The 19,677-nt window shown below is 35.8% G+C and overlaps 1 protein-coding gene, 1 long non-coding RNA gene and 1 pseudogene across 11 annotated transcripts; 1 reads left to right on the forward strand and 2 right to left on the reverse strand.

The window, feature by feature from the left end:
* Positions 1-461: 461 nt before the first annotated feature.
* LOC131174605 (uncharacterized) lies at positions 462-6,074 on the reverse strand (annotated as a pseudogene).
* LOC110669887 (zinc finger CCCH domain-containing protein 48) lies at positions 577-12,685 on the reverse strand. Of its 6 annotated transcripts, none has more exons than XM_058137896.1 (8): positions 8,652-9,815; positions 8,303-8,488; positions 8,104-8,211; positions 7,593-7,742; positions 6,920-7,099; positions 6,341-6,438; positions 6,083-6,240; positions 577-717 (listed from the first exon to the last, which is right to left on the reverse strand). In XM_058137896.1, the coding sequence occupies exons 1-7, from the start codon at positions 9,312-9,314 to the stop codon at positions 6,090-6,092; spliced, it is 1,536 nt and encodes a 511-aa protein (XP_057993879.1). In that variant the 5' UTR covers positions 9,315-9,815; the 3' UTR covers positions 577-717; positions 6,083-6,089. The 6 variants fall into 6 exon arrangements, 5 of the variants coding, with proteins under 5 accessions (XP_057993879.1, XP_057993878.1, XP_057993881.1 ...); XR_009144769.1 differs by having other exon boundaries at positions 615-747; positions 6,000-6,240; XM_058137898.1 differs by lacking the exon at positions 577-717 and adding an exon at positions 12,612-12,685 and having other exon boundaries at positions 8,652-9,270.
* On the forward strand, positions 9,921-19,401 carry LOC131169041 (uncharacterized). 5 transcript variants are annotated; one of them, XR_009144775.1, is made up of 5 exons: positions 9,921-10,099; positions 10,222-10,462; positions 10,700-10,852; positions 11,397-12,837; positions 13,149-15,251. It is a non-coding gene; the product is annotated as an uncharacterized LOC131169041 (long non-coding RNA). The 5 variants fall into 5 exon arrangements; XR_009144773.1 differs by lacking the exons at positions 11,397-12,837; positions 13,149-15,251 and adding exons at positions 18,271-18,318; positions 19,137-19,401 and having other exon boundaries at positions 9,929-10,099; XR_009144774.1 differs by lacking the exons at positions 11,397-12,837; positions 13,149-15,251 and adding an exon at positions 19,137-19,401 and having other exon boundaries at positions 9,929-10,099.
* The last annotated feature ends 276 nt before the right edge of the window (positions 19,402-19,677 follow it).

The raw sequence follows: 19,677 nt of genomic DNA on the forward strand, positions 1-19,677 counted from the left end.
AAATACACATATAATATAAAAGAACAAGAGGACCAAATGAAAATTATTATTAGTTAATGCTGCATAACCATTCATAAGAACCTTCTAGAGAACCATCCCACAGTTACTCCATCTGCCTCGAATTTCAAGGCAATCCTATCTTCCATAAAATTATATGCATAAATGTTGGAATATGAGGTTACGAAAATTGCCTTATTACAACTTGCACCTTGTATTTCTTTATAATACCCCAAATTTTTAAATTTATTATTTTGTGAGTAAATATTAATATTTCATTTCATTTAAATTTTAGGAAATTATTTGAAATTTTTCGAATTTTAGAAATCGGGTTCGATTTTTTGAAAATATAAAACTTTGATGATTTTTAAAAATTAATTTAAAGACCACGTGGCAAAACTACCAGTATACGAATCTTCTAATGATAGGCATTAGGGCCTAGAAAAGGCTGTTCATTCGTAAGACCTGATGGCTAACTCTTCACCCAACCACCCACTGCTGTGGATAGCCGGGGCCAGAAGTAGGCATTGCCTGATTGTTCCCCTCAGCACCTGATGCAGATCCATTTGAAGGATACGATTGCCCACTTGATGCATAAGGATACTGCTGTTGAGGTGGCACATTTGGACCATATGATTGACTGGATTGAATGGGACCTTGATATGGCATATCACCAGGTTGACTAGGCCTAGGAGGGCCATATGATTGGGGAGGTGGTCCCTGCAATGGCATGCCACATGATGGTTGCTTTCCATACTGCTGCTGCGCCCTATAGCCTGGTTGATTGCTGGCTTGTGGATATACTGGTTGGGAACTTCCATGTCCATAAGGATGCTGCATTGGAGCATGATTGTCATACTTTGGTTCGTCATATCCATGCCCATAGCCCTGCTGAGAAGGTACTGCCTGGGAATAAGGAGCTTGATGCCCATAATCTGGACCATGTGGCTGCCCATAATTATAATTTGCCTGTGATGGGGAATGGGACATGGCAGGGGTAGGGGACGGGCTAGGAGCATGCCCAGAAACAGGAGTAGAAATTGGGCCAGACGCTGGGTGATCAGATACATGGCCTCCCTGGACACCGTAGTCATAAACTCCACCATGCGGAACTGGCCCCTGCATGGTGGGAGGTCTTTGCTCCCAACCAGAACCAAAGTTACCTTGGGGCCCATTTGTTGGGGAGGATAACCACCATAACTTGGAGGTGGATACTGTGAACTTTGAGAAGGATAAGGTCCTCGGAGACGATAATCGTAAGGATTTGGCTGTGATGAATGAGGGCCTCGTGGACCCCAATTTGATGGACCAGTAGGTCCACGGGGTCGATAGGAATGCTGTTGGTTGAAACTGCCAGAGTAAGGTAATGATCTCACAGTCTACACAAGGCATATTACAAAAATAAAGTTAGTAAGAAGCAATTATCCAATAAAAAGGAATTATTAAAAAAATTAAAATAAACAGTACGAGTAAGGCACAGTAGCTGCTTAAATTCGCAAAACATGTCTCCTTTTCCAAAGCAAACACCTGGGTAAAACCCTGACAATAATAACACGCAAGGCATGCATGCAACGCATACAAAAGGAACCATAAGAATTGAAAACAGAAAACATAAATTAAAATAAAAAAAAAGGATAAACATTGCTTCAATTATAATATTAACCATCAATATCCTAACAGTTAGCAACTAAACAATGGAAAACACTCTTATAAAATTAAAACTCATGCTAATAACTAACAAAATGAACTGCAGAAACAATCATGTTGAACTGCAAAACTATTGCAAACATTATAATCTCAAGTTCAATTCTGCACTGCCACAATGACCAACACATAATTGCATAAAAGGTAAACTCAAAACTGAAAATCCATAAAAGAGAAACATTTAGAATTTCAGGAGGAGCCTTTGAAGTTGAAAATTTATCAGAGTTAATAGGACACCAATGCTTCAAGAGTCAAGATCTTCATAATAACCAAATGACCGTCCTAAATCATTCGTTCATGCTAACTCATCAACACATCACGTTACTCTATTTAGGAAAACTAGCACGTTACAAGGGCAACAAAACATATTCTTGTACTGATCTTAACTTGGTAATTGAGCCTTTATTGCAACTTTGCAGCAGCCCAATACATGTCATAGAACATGTGTTCAGCACAGCAATATATATGAATTAATATATGTATCAATCTGAAAATGACTTCATACACTATGACTTCACCGCGAATTATACTTCTTCCAACAAAAGTCTCATTCATAGAAGGTGCACTAAAGAGCACTAAGGTTAATACAATACAGTCTCACTGAATGATTTTTAACTTTCAAGTCTCAAAGCAATCTTACCAACTATTAACATCCAGCAATTGTGAGATTTAATGCCTGATATCTCTCTTCAGTGGATGAAAGTGAATGGTGGTTGTCTATTCCTACACCGAGAAAGCAATGCTGGCCCCATGGGAAAGGCAAAAGCCAAATCTGCATTTTTAAGGTCAACCAATTCGAAATCGGCATTTTCATCATAAATAAATCGTGGCAACCGACATCTTGGATTGCATATATGATCTTCCTAAGAGCATTCAAGTGACCTTGGAATGAATCATTCATCAATACCACAACTTCCCACGTACCAACTAATTAGCTCTCATTCCCACAGAAAACTATGACACAACCTTCCTTCAAATAAACAAAAAGGTGCTACACATGCAAACAAAACAAATCATGATCTACAACTGCATGTAGCTTGGCAAAGCCAGAGATATAGACCATCATCTCATTGATCCAGTCAAACAAGATTTGATCTACAACTACATATTTGCATTTCCCCTTCAATTTGCTCTTAAAGATGATGCCAATCATATTAAATATTTAAAAAAAGAGTTGCTTTCTGCATTCACCGCATAAATTATATACCTAACATCATTGTTAAGCAAGCACCACTAAGCTGATCACTTTTATGCCAAATCAACCCTTTTTAATAAAAGTATATTCAATGAGATGCCACTAATCAAAGTAAAACCATGAATAACAAGGTGCTGAAAGCAAAGCACACATTCATAACATGTTGCCAACTTGAAACACTAATGGCGCATGAGTACAGCTCATGAGATCCTACACATGCATTGACCAAGGAATTAAAAAAAATCATATATGGCACATCAAAATTCACCACTCAATCACTAGCAAATATCCAATATCGCATTTTGGATTCTTCAATTCTTAATTTCACATGACTAGAGTGTCTCACAATGGATTAAAACTGATAGCGATAACCATTCAACAAAATTTATCAACATAAAAATTAATTGAAGAATACAATTAGAAACTACTCAAATATTAACCAATATAGCTATCAAATAGATGCAATTACAACTGAAAGGAACTAGGCCTGAATTGTGCAGAAACTAAGAAACGTAAATAACAAACCTGATTCATAACATCCTTTATCATTTCTCTAGCCATCTCAATTTGCTTTCTATCACCAGTCACTCTCACTGTCCTTTCTTTGGAACCATCCCCGTCTGGAAGATGTTGAGGTATCAACTAAATGAAAATAGGCTTGTTAGTTATTTCCTAAGATGAACACTTTCTAAACAATGTTAACGACTACAATCAAGGCCTAGTCTATACAAAAACAAATTTCAATGCAAGGCCAACGACATCAACCACCTGAATGCGCGCTCCCGATTTGGCTTGGAGAGCTTTAATGGTGTCCCCACCTCTGCCTATGATCAGACCAACCTGGTACAAGGACTGATTACGTAAGTATGTTTAAAAAATATCAAATAAGTATTTACTGTAATAACCATGCATCGTCAGCTATAAATGTAACCAACAACCTTCTCATTTGGAACTTGCATCTCAAGTTGTTCTCACACTACACCGGTCTGTGCACTAGGTAGGCCCCTAGCTACAAGGGAGGGGGAACCACAAGCATCAGCCTGTAATAATCATGCTTATGTTAGGGAATGATAGAAAATCAGTATCATAATCTCCAAATCAACTCATAGCATGTTAAAGAAAAGAAAAAGAAAACTGGGAAAAAACACAAGGAAGTTGTACTTAGGAAATAAAATTAATTCAGCTACCTCTGCTATGACAGCATTAATGAGCTTCTCAGCCTTCTTTATATTACTTAAAGTCCCTATTATTTCTACTGGCCTTGTTGTGGATTGAGGATTAGCATCAGCATCCCTTGTGATTTGAATTTTTGCCCCAGAATTATACTGCAGTCTGCAGGTAACGAATAGTATCTCCACCCTTTCCAATAAGAACCCCAACCTGCAAAACAGTATTTACGCAACATATTTGTCAAAGGCTTTCTTGAAAAACAAGTTCCGTAAAGAATCCAATCATCAAAATAGCAAATAGAAACAGCAAAATGGCTGCACTGGGATCACAATAATGTGATTGCCACAATATATTCTGTATACGTTATACAATTGGTTATATATTTTGTTAGCGGCAATATCAATCATTTCTGTTATGCATTGTGGTACAATTACGGCTACCATTTCCTACTCTAAAAATAGTTCAAAGTCAATTGATCACAGTAAGACTTTACAGCATCACCTTCAAAATCCCTTCTAATAATTCATTTTCCTGAAGACTTTAGTTACCATTTTGGGGCTATTTTAGCGCACCTTATCATTGGGAACCTCCATTTTGCGTGAGGCAGTTTGAGTGTCAGTTACGGGATCCTCGTCCTCCTCAGAATGTTTCTCCGATTCCTCTTTCTTCTCAGCATCATCTGTATTCAAATCCTCAACAGAAGCCTGTTGGGTATTAACAACGTCATGACCATCTGCAGCGGGTTCTTCTTTACATGTTGTTTCAGGAACCCCCTCAGATGGAGGAAGAGCAGCGGACTCTGCTTTCTCATTCTCAACCTTTGGCTCTTCATCGCTCTCCTTCAAAACCGTTTTCACTAGCTAATTACCAACAAAAACTTATTATTAGACCAATTTTCAAGCACTAAAATACAAACCCTTAATTTTCTCTTTGGTGTCTGCTTGTATATTCAGACATCAAATATTCCTTCTTGGATTAGTTCAGGTGATATTGTACTTCATCTACAAGAACAAAAAAAAAGACATCGTGCCTGAAACCAACTCAAAAGAACCAGCAAGAAGTGAGCCTGAAATGAAAAAAAATGGGAATTCTAATAATGCCATTTTGAAGCAACCAATGGATGGTGAAAGAAAAACCAATAATACAGTAGAATCAAGTGAACTAAATGTGTGACAGCTTGTTACCTGAGGATGACTTTCTATACATACACTCATTCCAAGCTAATTTATTTTTCTGAGTTAGCGTCATAAAACGCTGCCATTTTCTTATTTTTTATTCTTCTTGGTCACAATTTATTCATGATGCCCAACAATGCTCCCTTGCTGAAAAATTCCAGTTGACCAACACTGCCACATTTGAATTTGGGATTTCCTCAATTTCAATTTTCTTTTTTTTTTTTAGTGTCATTTTCCCAACTAAATTGAGAAGGGCAAAATGATATTTATGTATAAGAAAAGAGCAATAACAAAGATAAGAGTAATGTGATAACATTTTGATGGAATGGAATCGATCAAATTACCAAAATATCTTAATGCAGCAAAGGATATACTGCACAATTTAACATACGATCCTTTTGAATCATAATGAAGAGTAGGTATTGGGAGTATTCAACAAAGGAAAAAATGAAAACAATATTGACTTCATTGAAAGAGGATGAATAATAGAATTAAGAATATGGTGCCTTAAGATGAATTCTTACATTTGATAACAATAAAGAATATGGGTCATAGGATGACTTCTTAAGGACAATAACATCAATTCCTTATTACACAATATTGCTCAAATGACAAAAATCCAAAAGCCAAGTGAAATGCAAATGTGAATTGAAAAACAAAAAAAAAAGAATTTAAAATAAACAAAAAATAGTTATTACATAATTTGGACCGCACCCGAAGGCTGCCTACGTACCTCCATCACAAAATGAAGGATCAGGTCCACGTAGTTCTACAATTTCTACAAAAAAAAAATCAACAGAACTCAAACGGGATGACCAAATTTTGCAAGACATGTAGTTACAAAGATATCATGCTATTTCCATAGCTCTTCCATGTGATTCTGTCAACTTCCAAACGTCCAGCGTTCCAATTCCATCACCAGTAAAAAAGAGACCTCCAGGACCCGTCTGAATTGTTCTCACTTCGCTTTTCGAAAAAATCCTGCCCCTCTCAATGAATCTAAGCAATGAAATAGGATTATATTTTTAGGGCAGTGCCAAAAAAAAAAAAATCAATTCACCGCACGCTGATTGCTATAGGTCTTTTAGTGTGCACTTACGTTGGCAGTTCGTACAGGTAAACAGTATTGTCACTGCAAGAGCAAAGCAAAATTGGTTTTGCTTCTGCATCAGGCATCCCACAAAGAGCAATAGCGCCCTGTTACAAAGAAACATTAATTTTACAATGGAAATTATTTCATTCCACCATTACTTTGACAATTTCAATCAAATAATAAAATAAAATAACTGTGAAATAGAGTATAAGAAATCAAATAACAAAGATCGATAAACAAATAACAATTGCATTTTTAATAGACGCTTCCACTTCATATATTAAAGCCCAAGACAATTAACAAACAAAATCTTCGTAGCTCAAAGAGAATAGGATTGATTTTACTCAAATTTTTAAAACTGAGTACAATTTTTTAAAAAATAAAAGATAGCATACGGAAATTACATCCACCAAGAGAGCTTAAATAAAAATTAGGAACTACATTCCATAGGACCAAATAAACTTGGTCAATCATACCACAATAACTAATGTTCAAACAAATCTAACCCTAAGATCTAAGAAAAAATAAAAGTCTACTTAAAATGCACAAGAATATAAACTTGGAAGTTGGAGATAAATAACTTACATGTTCCTCATTATGTGTGTAAATCACGTCCAAGTTACCCTCTTCAGTAAAAGCCCATGCTTTTATTGTCTTGTCTAATGAACAAGACAGTAGATATTGATCCCAACAAATAAGAGACGTTACAGCATCTTTATGACCACTTAATGTATGAACACACTGTAAAGTGTCGAGGTCCCACGCCTAAAAGAAAAATGACAAAAACAAAATTTGGAGGGTGAGAGTAGAATCAAACAACCAAATATATCCTTCCCATGCACATGAAGGAACAAAAGGAAAGTTGATAAAAAAAAAATTGAACTCTTATGTATGTAGAAATCGGATATGGAAGAAAACTTGAAGAATTAATCCAAAAAGAAATAAAATTTCTTCCAAATATCACTCAGATGCACTATTGATACAAAAATTTAATTTAAAATAAGCCAAATATATAAGGGTGTAGTGCCTCAAAATAACTTCAGTGAATTAATAGGGCGAAAACAATATACCCTTATCGGATACGTTACAAATGATATGCATGTTGGCTTCAAAAATTCACATAATTACAATGTATTGCCTTAATCCAATTGACTGAGAGTATTGAGTCTCATGTTTTACAAAGTGTAGGGCTATATCAGAGCTATCTTCTACACAAAATCACACACAAAGGAAAAAATAGTAAGGTTACAAGCATTACCCTTATAGTATTGTCCACAGAACCAGAGTATAGCCTATTTCTTCCAATGGTCAAGCATATAACAGCACTGGTGTGACCTTTCATAGATGAGGCCAGTTCAAAAGGATTTGGGTTCTTAGCACTCCCTTTCCAAGCCAAAATGGCACCATCCTGTAAACACAAAAAAGAAAACAATTTGAATTCTTCTTTATTTTTTCTCCATATCATATTCATGGTGATGATAAAAAAAAAAAAAAAAGAAATCATGCAGAAGAAAGATTCACAGCATAACAATTGAACATGATGCCATCAATGGGAGAGCAGCTTCCAAAAATCATAGGAATGGGCACACAAAAAGCTTGTGCTACATCAGTACCTCACCCTTACATTTAAGAACAATAAACAGTAATAATGTGGCAAAAACCTAATGCATCATCTCAAAATTTCCACAAAATCGGGCATCAATAATTAGAAGCTTATTGTATCCACCGGTAAACATGTCAACAACTTAAAAAATTATAGATGCAATTACCTGTGCCCCCGCAAAAAGCATATCAACAACATCAGCTACAGCTATAGCATTAACTTGCCCAACTGGCCCATCGAGATTAAATTCAGCAGCTGTCTCAATGTTCCATGCCTAAAAGATCACACACAAAATGGCCATAAGCTTATAACAAGCAGAAACTAACCAAGCTAGATGAAGCACTACAAGTCAGATGTAAGCTAACCTTAACAATATTTGGCAAGCCTACAAATATCCAGGGGCCTTCACTGATTAAAGCCCCAATTTTGACACCAACATTTATCACTCTTGTTGATTGACCAGTATTGCAATCCCAAACATGTACTGTTCCATCACTACTACTCGAGAAAAGCTTGTCAGATCTTGATGGAAGAGCAATCCCAGAGACAGCCTATCATACAAAAAGTCACCAATGAAAATCAAACATTTATCCATAAGTTTACACAATAACTCCTCCTGCGCATAAAATTGTTTGCATGCAAAAGAAAACACAGATTATATAAAACATGAACGGATTACTAGAAAGTCAAAGAAAAATTCAACAAGATGATCACCTGTATGTGCCCCTTGAGTTTTGCCAATGTCGAAAACCAATCCCCATAAAACCATGAATGCAAGAACTGGCACCCATCTTCTTTATCACATTTGTCTGACATCCAGTTCTCACATGCCTTTTTTGAGCACTCAACAGTTTTTTCTTCAGAAGCATTGCCTTCAACAACCAGAACTGATGAATTAGAGGATGGTTTTATCTTCTCCAAATTCATTGCCTTAGTGCCAGAACTGGAGCTCTCACGAGTGCATTTATATTCAGACCCACCACCTCCACCTCCACTATTTGAAGCCAAAGAATTCCCAGGATTGGGGCGTTTCCTAGGTGGATCCTTAATAACATGATTGGTGCTATTCTGAGCAGTTTTAACTTCAGATCCATCACTCAATGCCAATGAATTTTTGAGGCCATGGCTAGGGCTCCTAATCGATTGTTCCTTCCGTAAAAGATTGGGTTGCTCAGATGTTCTTCGATAAACATTAGGAGGTGGCAATTCTCTGTGCATGAACCTACAGGGGTTCCTATTACACTTTCCCATCATCCAGTAACGACAAACAACATTGTTGCGCGCAGGTCCTCCTCCAAGTCGTGAATGAATGGTCGCAATCTTCGCATCCATGCTAGAAAGACAAAACACAATAGTAGGATGAACAGACGATACCATATAACTGATATATCAAACGATATCCACATTCTCTGCCCAATCTGTTTTCTTTAACACCACGGAAACGATGAATACAAAAACCTTAACCGGAGCCAGATAAAGCACATCAAGACAACATATCAGTCGAATCCATTATATGAAAATCCATCAGTTGCCGCAATCAAAGAACAAAACCATAACTAGATAAAAGCAAGAATCTTGATTTCCATTAGCCTATCCTCCAGCAAAGGCAACCGAAAATAAAAGGAAATCTAAAAAGAAAACCCTAAAAATCCACCAAGGACAAACAAATAAAATGGATTTGTGCATCATCGCGACTGATTTCTTGGAGATCATATCTTGCGTGCAGTTAAGAATCAAACCTGTATGCAAAGAAAGAAGGGAGATGAAGTTTTCGAAGTCTTGTGTTGATGTATTGGCGATCACGACAGGGTAGAAAGCAAGAATTGAAAAACAGAGGATCTTGAGCTTGGAGCAATCAGACTGATAATAAAAGGCTCTGCGTTGGTAAGTATTTAAAATTAATTAACCTATTTATGTAATTACTTATATGCCCTTGTCTTCATTCGTCCAGCTAGCCCATATTAAACCAGTCTGCCTGCCTAAGCCCAGCCCACCATCTGCATCTGCTATATGTTTTTTTCTTATCTTTCTCCTGCATCCAGCGCCTCATGCCCTATTCCATCTAGCTCCTAGTCTCGAAGTCGACTGGTCTTGCCTGCTCCTCCTCTGTTGTGTCTGACCGACGTTGTTTCCTGCTTTCCTCTTCTTCCCATCGATTCAAGGTGAGGCTAAGGCTTTTTTCCCCTCATTGTAGATTTTTAGATCTTGCCTCTTCATTCTCGTCTGAATCGTCTTCTCCAGCTCTCCTGCCTGAGGAGATTAAATTTCTTTGTTTTTTTTTCAGCTTTTATAGCTCCCAAAACTGCTGCTTGTGCTAGTGTGCTTCGCCGCCATTGCCTCTTGTGTTAAGCTGAGTTTTTGGAGCTACCAATATGTGACTTAAGCTGATCGCAAATTCGATAAGCAACTTTAGTTTTATTACAGCTTAGCTTCTAATTCTGAAGCAGGATTTTCTTAATTTTCTGCTGGTTTTTCTTGTTGGTCTCATTTTCAGGGGAATTGAAGAATCATATTCCAATGAAGATGTAAGTGCTTGCCTTACTACATTAATGGCTTTTTTTTATTCATTTTCTTTTTCCTCTCCATTCTTTCTTGGATGAGTGTATTACAATTTCCTCTCAAGGGTTATTGCTCCTGTAGCATCATCAGAATATAAGGTGTCTACATTTTTTAGTGAAAAAATTGAGTATATAGGATTTGAATGGGTAAAAGAAATCTAAACTCTTATGGGTGTTAATTGCATTTGTTATTTTTTGTTGTAGGTTTCTGTTTATTTGGTGGAGACTCCTGCTTGCAGGCAAACGAGAGAGCAAATCCATGAATTTATGGAGAAGTATAAGACATACAAACTTGCAAAAGCTGAGATCCTCAATGTCATCAACGTTGCACCTCGTGAATTAGTTGAAATTGACCCGGTAGTTTTATTATTAATTCATCTTTCTCTTTCATTAATTAATTCATTCATTCCTTCTTTCTTTCTTTGAATTGTCCTTACAGAAATCTTGGCTTAGGAGTGACACTTTCTATGCTATTTTTCTCAATTTGTGAATGTTCTTTTACTTCTCATTTATCAGGATAGCTTTAATTTAGGTATTTGCTTTATGTAAGGTGTGAAGGGACGCATTGAAATAAATTTGTATCTTAATCATTTGGACAGAAAAAGAATAGAAATCTGCTGTTGAATTTGGCTGAGAAATTTTTAAATGGTAAAATCAATATGATAAGAATTAGTAAACGGTACAGTGTTGTGTCATGCATCTTACATTAATTGCTTTTTCCGTTTAAAAATAGAAAAATTGTTTATTTTGGGAATCAGTTGTTATGTGATTCATCTTCCATTGTTCTTGGGTTAGCCCTTTGAAAATAATTTATTGACATAGTCTGGTATTATCTTAGTGCCAAATTGACTTGTTCTGGAGATATGATAGGTCTGCATTCTGTTCTTTTGAATCTGAATAGGATGCACTCCACAAATAGACTGATGCTTTGGCTGTCTATTTTTTCATCAAAATGGCCTGCTTTGTTTTAAGGCTGGAGCTAGAAATAACTAAGGCTTTAAGCTAAAAATGGTGGCAAACATATTGTAAGTAGGGATATCAGTTCCCTTGTGCGTGTGTGTGTGTGTTTGTGTTTGTGTCTGTGTGTGTGTTTTTTTCTATTCATTATTTTAATTAAGTTTTATGGTAAAAGTACTGGTATAAACCACAAGTGGTCTCTTAACACCATCAAATTTTGGAAATTGGCAAGGTAGAAAGTTAAGAACACTTAAGTTTGAAAATTAAGAAACTATGTTGTAATGCTTTTAATTAAATTTATTAAAAAACTGAAAAATAGTTTAGACGAGTCATATGGCAAGGGCATGGAATAAGTTAAGAACACTTAAGTTTGAAAATTTTTAGTGCAGGACTCCTAATGAAATGTATCAGCAATCTAGAATAAAAAAAATGAACTTGATATTTATCTTGGGAGTATGAACATATTTTTATTGTCACCACAGAATACTGTAATCCAATGATTTGACACTTTTGCTAATTAATAGCCAATATCAATATGAACCTATCCTAGCTATGAGGTCTGGGTCCACGCTAGGCTCAGATAGAGTTGAAAAACGAGGTTGTGAGGAGAAATGCCAATGCGGATTTTTAGAATATTGAGAAATTTAAGAATGGCTATGGAATAAACTTTCAAAATTAAGGTGTTCTTGTAATCTTTTCAAAATTAAGGTTATATACTATATAGAGCACAATAACGTTGTGGATGATGGAAACTAAAGCTACATCTGATGGGTGAAATTATCAAAGTCCAAAAGCCATAATTGAAAAATAAATGTTGTGTGTCTATTTGCATGTCCAAATGATGTGTAATATAGATTGCAATACTCTTGCTATCAAATTTGTATGAGAATCACCTTTTCTGATTCGCTATGTAATCATTAATTATTAGATAATATATTTCATTCTCCAATGTATATATTTGCTAGTTTTATATGTATGTAAGGTCACAATAATTTGTATAAAATCTACAAATTCGATTTTCTTCTCAATTCTTGATTAATAAAATTATGATTTTGATTCTAAATTTGACAACTTAGGAATTAAACAGATTCAAACAAATCATGATGTAAAAATAACTATTAGACAGGAAAGATTGGGATCCAAAAAAAATCATAGATACCGCTTTTTCTATGCTTGAGAAATGCTGCATCCTGTTTGATAAGATTTTCTGCATGTGTACCAGAGAAGCCATAGTTGTTCCCTGAAATTGTATCATATTATCCAATAAAAAGGAAAGGAAAGCATGTAGATGCAAAATTGAATATCACTACTGTCAAATTCTTAAGCACTATATCATAACGACATTAGCTGTGCAAGAAGGGGTTGGGGGAATGAATAAAAAGAAGGTTGATGGTAGGAGAGGTCGGAGCTTTTCCTTTCCCTTCTGAATATCTATTACCTTAAAAATAGGAAATCATCAATATGCCATACAAATTAACTTACACAACCTGTGACCAACAAGCACAATAGCAGGAGGAGAATCTCCATGCATTAACTATAGAACATATTCGTTGTTTGTAAGAGTGATATAACTCATATGTTGATTTAGAAAGTGAAGTATGTACGATCTAATTCAATGAAAAAGTCTCATGCACCTTCAAATTAATATGCAAGTGTTGTCTGTGAAGTTGCCACTAAATGCAGTAATGTGATGAAGAGATCGCTTTGCTTCGACATGGGTTATAGTAGCAGCAGTAATTGCAAAAGGATTAATTAAAACACTAGGAAATATAGGTAGTTTGAATAAGCAGCGGAGAAACTACTAGAAAAGGATATATAGACAGAGAGAGTTTTTTTTTTTATTATTAAAGGATATATAGATAGAAAAGGACAATAGTATAATCTAATTATAATAGTGTCAAGAGTAATAAATTAGCAAAGATAAATTATAGAAGGCCAATGGATAGAGAAAGTGCAGAATGAAAGTTTGGACAATTGATTGCAGATGCAATATAATCTAAATGCTAGTGGAAGTACTAGCTAGAGTGGTCAAAGGACCAAATCTGAGTAGCATAGACAAGTGATAACGTGGTAGAAACTCTGAAAGATATAGTTTGCAGGTACAGCTGTCATGTTAGGAAGAAGAATGGAACCAGGGATAGAATAGTCAAGTTCTATTTTGGGTAAGACAAAGGAGATAAACGGAAGGACAACCTGAAGAGCGCATAATAAAAGGAACAAAGTTAAGATATAGGGTAGGCTAAGTGTTATTCTTGGCAAGGTGAATGACAAGGATGGAAAACCCAAAATGGGACCACATTAGTGAGAATAGTGATGGAGGTATGGAATAACATAATAATGAGTAAATGCTAGAAGGTGTGCGATGGTATTGCGGACTACCTAATTAGGTAGAGAAAACGAAGTTAGTAAGTAGTAAGTTGATTAAAGGTCAATCTAAGGGATCAAATAGTTATGATGATAGGAAAAGAATGATAGATAATGATACATATGCTTAGTTTAGACTTTTGAGATAGTGATAAGGTAGTTAGAGGTTCGTTATGAATCTCAGGCAAACATTGTTAGTGTGATCAACAGAATCACTTTGTAGTGAAGCAATAACGACAGGACAATAGTAGGGGTAGAACGAAAAGTGACAAGTCTGGGTGGTTATAAATCACTAGAAAGTTCAAGGATCAAATTAATGACCCTAAATAAGGGTAGAATTAGTGTTGGAAGAATTTATTAGTGAGAGAAATATTTCAGGAATCAACAAAAGTTAAGGACACAACATAAACGATGATAGATATGAATCATAGGTTGAGTATAAGTAAAGTTAATAAATTATAAAATATTATGTCAGGAAGGAAAATGGTACGGTAAAGGGTTCATGCAGATGATACCTTAGAGGTAGAGCACAATTGTGCTAGGGATGATGAAATTTGAAGGGAGAGACCAAGGAACATAGGTTAAACATTATTATATGGACAATCGGGCGTAGTTGAATATAAGAGGATATTTTTCTTTCTTTTCAAGTTTAGCTTGTGCTTTTGGTTTTAGAAGGTTATATAAGGAACAGAGACTGAGTCAAGGAGACCTAGTTATTTGAGAGTTTGGTAGGCACCAATTCATATACAATTTCCTGATATGAGAATGACAGTAAGTGCATACCTAGTGTTAAGTATGAAAGGACGATCAGAGTAATGACAAGAGTTAAATTGAGTTAGCTACTAAGGCTTGCAACTGTTTTAAACTATGAGCTAGAGGAAATACTATTTATGGATGAGTTTCAATAGATGAAATTGTTGCTGATGGATAATTTGAGGTTGAAGTTTAGAAAGCTATAGGCAGTATATGTGATTATATTAAGGAGAATGAACACATGAAGTATTTTGTTTAGAATTAAGGCATGGCACACATTTCCCATAGTCGTGTTAGTTCATATGGAACTTATAGTTCTGGGGCTCATATCCATCCAGGATAAACAATTTCCTACTAAGGCTGGTAGGGAATGATAATGTTTTGATAGTTAAGTTGGGAAAAGGGGGATACAAGGAAAATTTTCTGTGGTTAATTACAAGTGTTACATAAGGTGAAGAATGTGCTGGTAGGAGTAAATCGTAAGGTTAGAATTCCTGAAGTAATAGAACTAGTAATCAAGATAAGACTAAGAAACAAAATGAAAGTTAAAGTTGATGATGGGATAGACATCTTTGAAGGAAAAGGTGTAAGGATGAGATAGGACTAAAATTAAGGAATAAGTACAGCAGGTTGAAAAGATATCAACAATACCAAAAAAAAAAAAAAAAAAAAAAAAGGAAAAGGGAAGTGGATAAGATGCAAAGAACAGAAAAAGAGCTCGATAGAGCCAGTTATAATGATGAGGATAAGGAGGAATAGGTATGCTAGGAACACACTAAGGGATGTTTAAAATAAGTTATTATGAGATAATAGATTAAAGGAATAGTAGAGCCTCGATCTAAGTGCCAATGTGTCAGAAGTAGGCCACATACTAAGAAGCTATAGGAAGAAGTCTAGATATTTTCATTCCAAAGGAGGAGTGGGAATGGATAAAGTCGCATGGATTGAGTTGTCAGGGAATATAAACACTTTTGTTACTTAGAAGGAGAGACCTAGTTCACTTTCCAATGTTGATAAATGATACGCGTGGCCCTTGGAGGAGACTCTACCTGACTAATTGCATAAGATGGATAGAGGTTGGTCTAAGTACCTTAGTAATGACACAAAAGAGATTACAAATTTGGAGTATCATGGGAGTGAGAAGATTTATAGGTATTGACCACTGAGGTCATAAGAAGAGTGAAGATCTCGAACAAGATGCCTAAATTAGGTGCTACAGGAAAGTTACTCATAGGATACCATGAAATAAGGAACATAAGTTATGTCATTGGGGGAAACAGAGATTATTAAAACAAAGGAATGATGACTAAAGTCACTAAGAGACACGTTAGGGTGTAATAAAAGTGAGGTAAGCGCCAAAGTTAATTAAAGTTATCAGAGATCAAGTCGAGAGTAATAGAGTTATAACGAATACCTGAGATGTCAGAAAAATGGTCGATGAATAGTTACAAGATAAAAGCCCTTTAGAAGGAGATGATGACAAATAGGACACTATAGTAGAATCAGAGAGTGGTAGAATGTCATATATAATATACGAAGAGTTTGAAGAATAAATGTTTTACCAATCTCTGAATAGCTGAAGGAGTAATGATTACACTTGTTCTAATAATCTTCTTTTCCTTATTTCTTGGTTTATTCGAAAATTCGAGGACGAATTTTTTTTAAGGGGGGAAGAATGTAACAACTGAAAAAAAAAAAAAAAAAAAAAAATCAAATAAGAAACGGGATGAGGAACTCCCCCCCCCCCCCATTTTCACCTCCCTCACTCTCTTTCTCTCACCTCTCCCTACCTATTCCCTTATTTTTCCGGCGAACCACCACTGCCGGCGACAGGCACAACTCCGGCGACCCTCCGGCGACGTCCAGGACCACCAGAAACGGCGGCAAGAGAGGGAAAAGAGAGAGAAAACGCGCGCACAGTGGGCAGCGGCTTTCCGACGCGATTTCGGCTTCGTCCGACGTCCGATCGAGGCGATTCCGGTGGCGTTGGAAAGCTTGTTCCGAGAGCTTTCTTTTGATACCAATTTTGAAGCAAATGGAGGTCGGATGAGTGAGATATGGAGGAGAGAAGTTTCGGGTTTTTCAAGCTTTTTTGTCAGATCTACGACGATCCGACCGTTGGATCGACGATCCGAGACCACATATGGACTGAGGAAGAGGAGAGGAACATGGTGGTATGATCAGACCCGGCAAATGCCGCCGGCGACGGGCCGTGGCCACCGCGGCGCTGGTGGCAGCGGTGGCTCCGGTGAGCTATGGAGATGGTTCAACTTCCAGAGGCTTCCTCGTAAATTTTTGGAATTTTTGAGACAGATAAACTTCGGGTAAGACAATTTTTATTATTTCTCTGTCTGTGGAGCATAAATACAGTGTTTCTTAAACAGGAAAAATTGGAGAAAAATTCTAAGAAAAATATATGATGAAAGTAAAATTATTTGGAGATATTCTATGGTGTTTGTTGAATTTTTGAGTGATTGTAGAATATTTTTGAAGAATATAGATGGATTTTAGTTAGATTTTTAGCATGTGGGCATATAAGATTATTTGAAATTAAGATATTTAAATTTTATAAAATTGATTGAAGCTTGAGGATGGAGGTTTAAATATGTGAATATTGAATTGGGTTGAATTAAGAATATGTTAGCTGTTGGAAACTTATGGCATTGAGTAAAATTCTTGAATAAAATATTCATGGGTGACTAGAAAATTACAATTCATTTTGCAATAGTCTTATAATATTATTAAGGACCGCGGGGCAAAATTTTAGAATTTTTAGAGCTTGTTTGAGTGGATTTTTATAAAATGTCAATTATAGGGACTAAAACGTAATTTTTAAGATTTTGAGTATTGTCTGATTTGGAGGGCCCAGGAGGGGCCATGTGATATTGATGAGATGTGATTGTGGAAATTGAGAATTTAGAAGTGTTATTTAAGACTTTTTGCAGGTTGGGTAGGTCCCAGGTATAGGGGAAACTCTGCCGGATTTTCGGCATGAATTAGGCTGTCTATTGCCTCTTTAAAGTTTTATCTTAACTTAGTACTAATAAATTTATAATTTAATTATTAGGTGATCGAGGTCAGCTATTTTTCTGCATCTAGCAGCCACAATAGTCATCGGTGTACTGAGAGTAAAATATTAATTTTAATTGTAATTTTGATATTATTATATGTTCAAGCATGCCCATGCATCACTTATATGCATATATTTATGTAGTTAAACTCTAGGCACGATTTATGTTGCATTCATAACTGTTAACGTGCCATGGATGTTGTTGTGGTAATTTGGAGCAGTGTGCGTGCGTTGGCGTGCGTGTGATGTGGTGTGGACTATGGATAGGACGGGTAGTCACGGCTTGAGTTCTTCGCTGGGACCCGATCCTTCGGGGGGTAGTCACGGCTTGAGTTCTTCGCTGGGACCCCCGATTTGGTTTATTAAGCGAAAGTCCGGCTTGAGTTCTTCGCTGGCACCAGGTTGGATTTAAGAGAGCTGTATAGGGGATCAGCTCCCATACATTATGATTGATATTACAGGGTGTGTGAGTGCTCCAAATTACCTTTTTGATGTTATGATGTGAAAATGTTGTTGATGTTGCATTTCACTCTACAGGGTGCATTAGTTTTAGATAGTTATAAAGATTATAGTTAAAATTGATATTTTACTCTCTGAGTCGAACGCTCACTCCTGTTTAATATTTTTCCAGGCCACAGGAGGAGTTATTTTACAGAGCAACCTGTTTTCTTCCTCGCAGGTTTAATGTCGATTATTTAATCGTTTTACTATCTTTTCTAAATTTAAAATCTAGAACTCCGCATGTGTTAGAAATAGTGTGGACCTTGGTAGAGGTTGTGTTAATTTAAATTTTTGAGATTAATAAATGAAGATTTGTATGGTATTTAAACAGTTTGTAAATGAGGTAACAGGGTTGAGCTGGGCTCCCCTGATTTTAGTTTCTGAAAATTTCTGAGCTAAGTTGGCCCGAAATGAAATTATAAGAGTTTGATTTAAATTATTTTATATGCATATTAGGCCTAAATTGTGGGTCTGGTTATGGATTTGAGGAATAGTTAGGCTTACTACGGGCCTCAGGGGCTTTAAGCTGGCCCAGGTCCTAGTGCCGGTCCGGCTCATAGATTGGGTCGTGACAAAAACTAATTAGTTAGTCCCCATGCTTTAAAAAACCCAATATTTTAAAAACATATTCCTATATAAAAATGAAAATTTTGTTATGTGGAAACTATATTTGAATTTATATTTTTTTAAATTGTTCAAATATTTTTCATTCTATTCCTAGATATGTATCATTATTGTGTTTTCTCTATTGGAAAAATTTTCTTCGATTATCGCCTGGATTATATTTACTGAAAGGTTATAAACTAAGCACTTCCAAAGGGGAACAAACTAGTATATAAGATAGTTGATACTAGAAATACCATACCAAATTAAATTGATTCCTGAGTATCCGAATTATGATTTATTTCTTTCTTTATTTGTATATATTATTTCTTGTTATACTATTGCACCACTAAGCAGAAATGCTTAGCGCGATGGAATTGCTTCCTCGCGCAGATACTGAAGGTAAAATCAGTAGACCATTGACTGAGATTTTTGGAGTTCAGATCTGAAGAAGTGTCAAAAGAGTACAATGTTGTCACCTCCTCAGCAATGCATGTAGATAGGGCTCATTTTATACATGTTATGTATATTGTTCATTCCTAGCACATTGTAAATTATTTGTATATCCTGTACAAAATAAACTCATGTAATTAACCTGTGAATTATGGAAGCTACTGAAAGCAAGTATTTTAATATGTGAATTGAATTTGAGTTATAATGAGATTGTACTTGTGAATATTGAGATGTTGATAATCTGATGAGATTTCTGAGAAATCTGGATACTGTATTGAGATACATTATGCTTGAAAATTTTTGAGACTATTGAGTTTGAGTTGTTGAGTATATTGAGAACTATTTTTGGCAGGTTCAGAAGAACTGTTAGTCCAAATTACAACCGGCACTTTGCTGGATTTTTGTTAAAATTTTTGGACTTTTTAAATTCATTAGTTTTTGAATAGAAAACAAAAATAGCCTAAACACGAGATAAAGTTAT

This window comes from Hevea brasiliensis, chromosome 16, assembly GCF_030052815.1.
Source record: "Hevea brasiliensis isolate MT/VB/25A 57/8 chromosome 16, ASM3005281v1, whole genome shotgun sequence".
NCBI lineage: Eukaryota > Viridiplantae > Streptophyta > Magnoliopsida > Malpighiales > Euphorbiaceae > Hevea > Hevea brasiliensis.

Excerpts from the sequence above, each read along its gene's own strand:
- LOC110669887 (XM_058137896.1), bottom strand. The coding sequence starts at position 9,314 with ATGGTATCGTCTGTTCATCCTACTATTGTGTTTTGTCTTTCTAGCATG. Across the intron at positions 6,439-6,919 it reads ACACACATAATGAGGAACAT|GGCGCTATTGCTCTTTGTGG; the intron begins GTAAGTTATTTA and ends TCTTTGTAACAG. Across the intron at positions 6,241-6,340 it reads TACCTGTACGAACTGCCAAC|ATTCATTGAGAGGGGCAGGA; the intron begins GTAAGTGCACAC and ends TTCATTGCTTAG.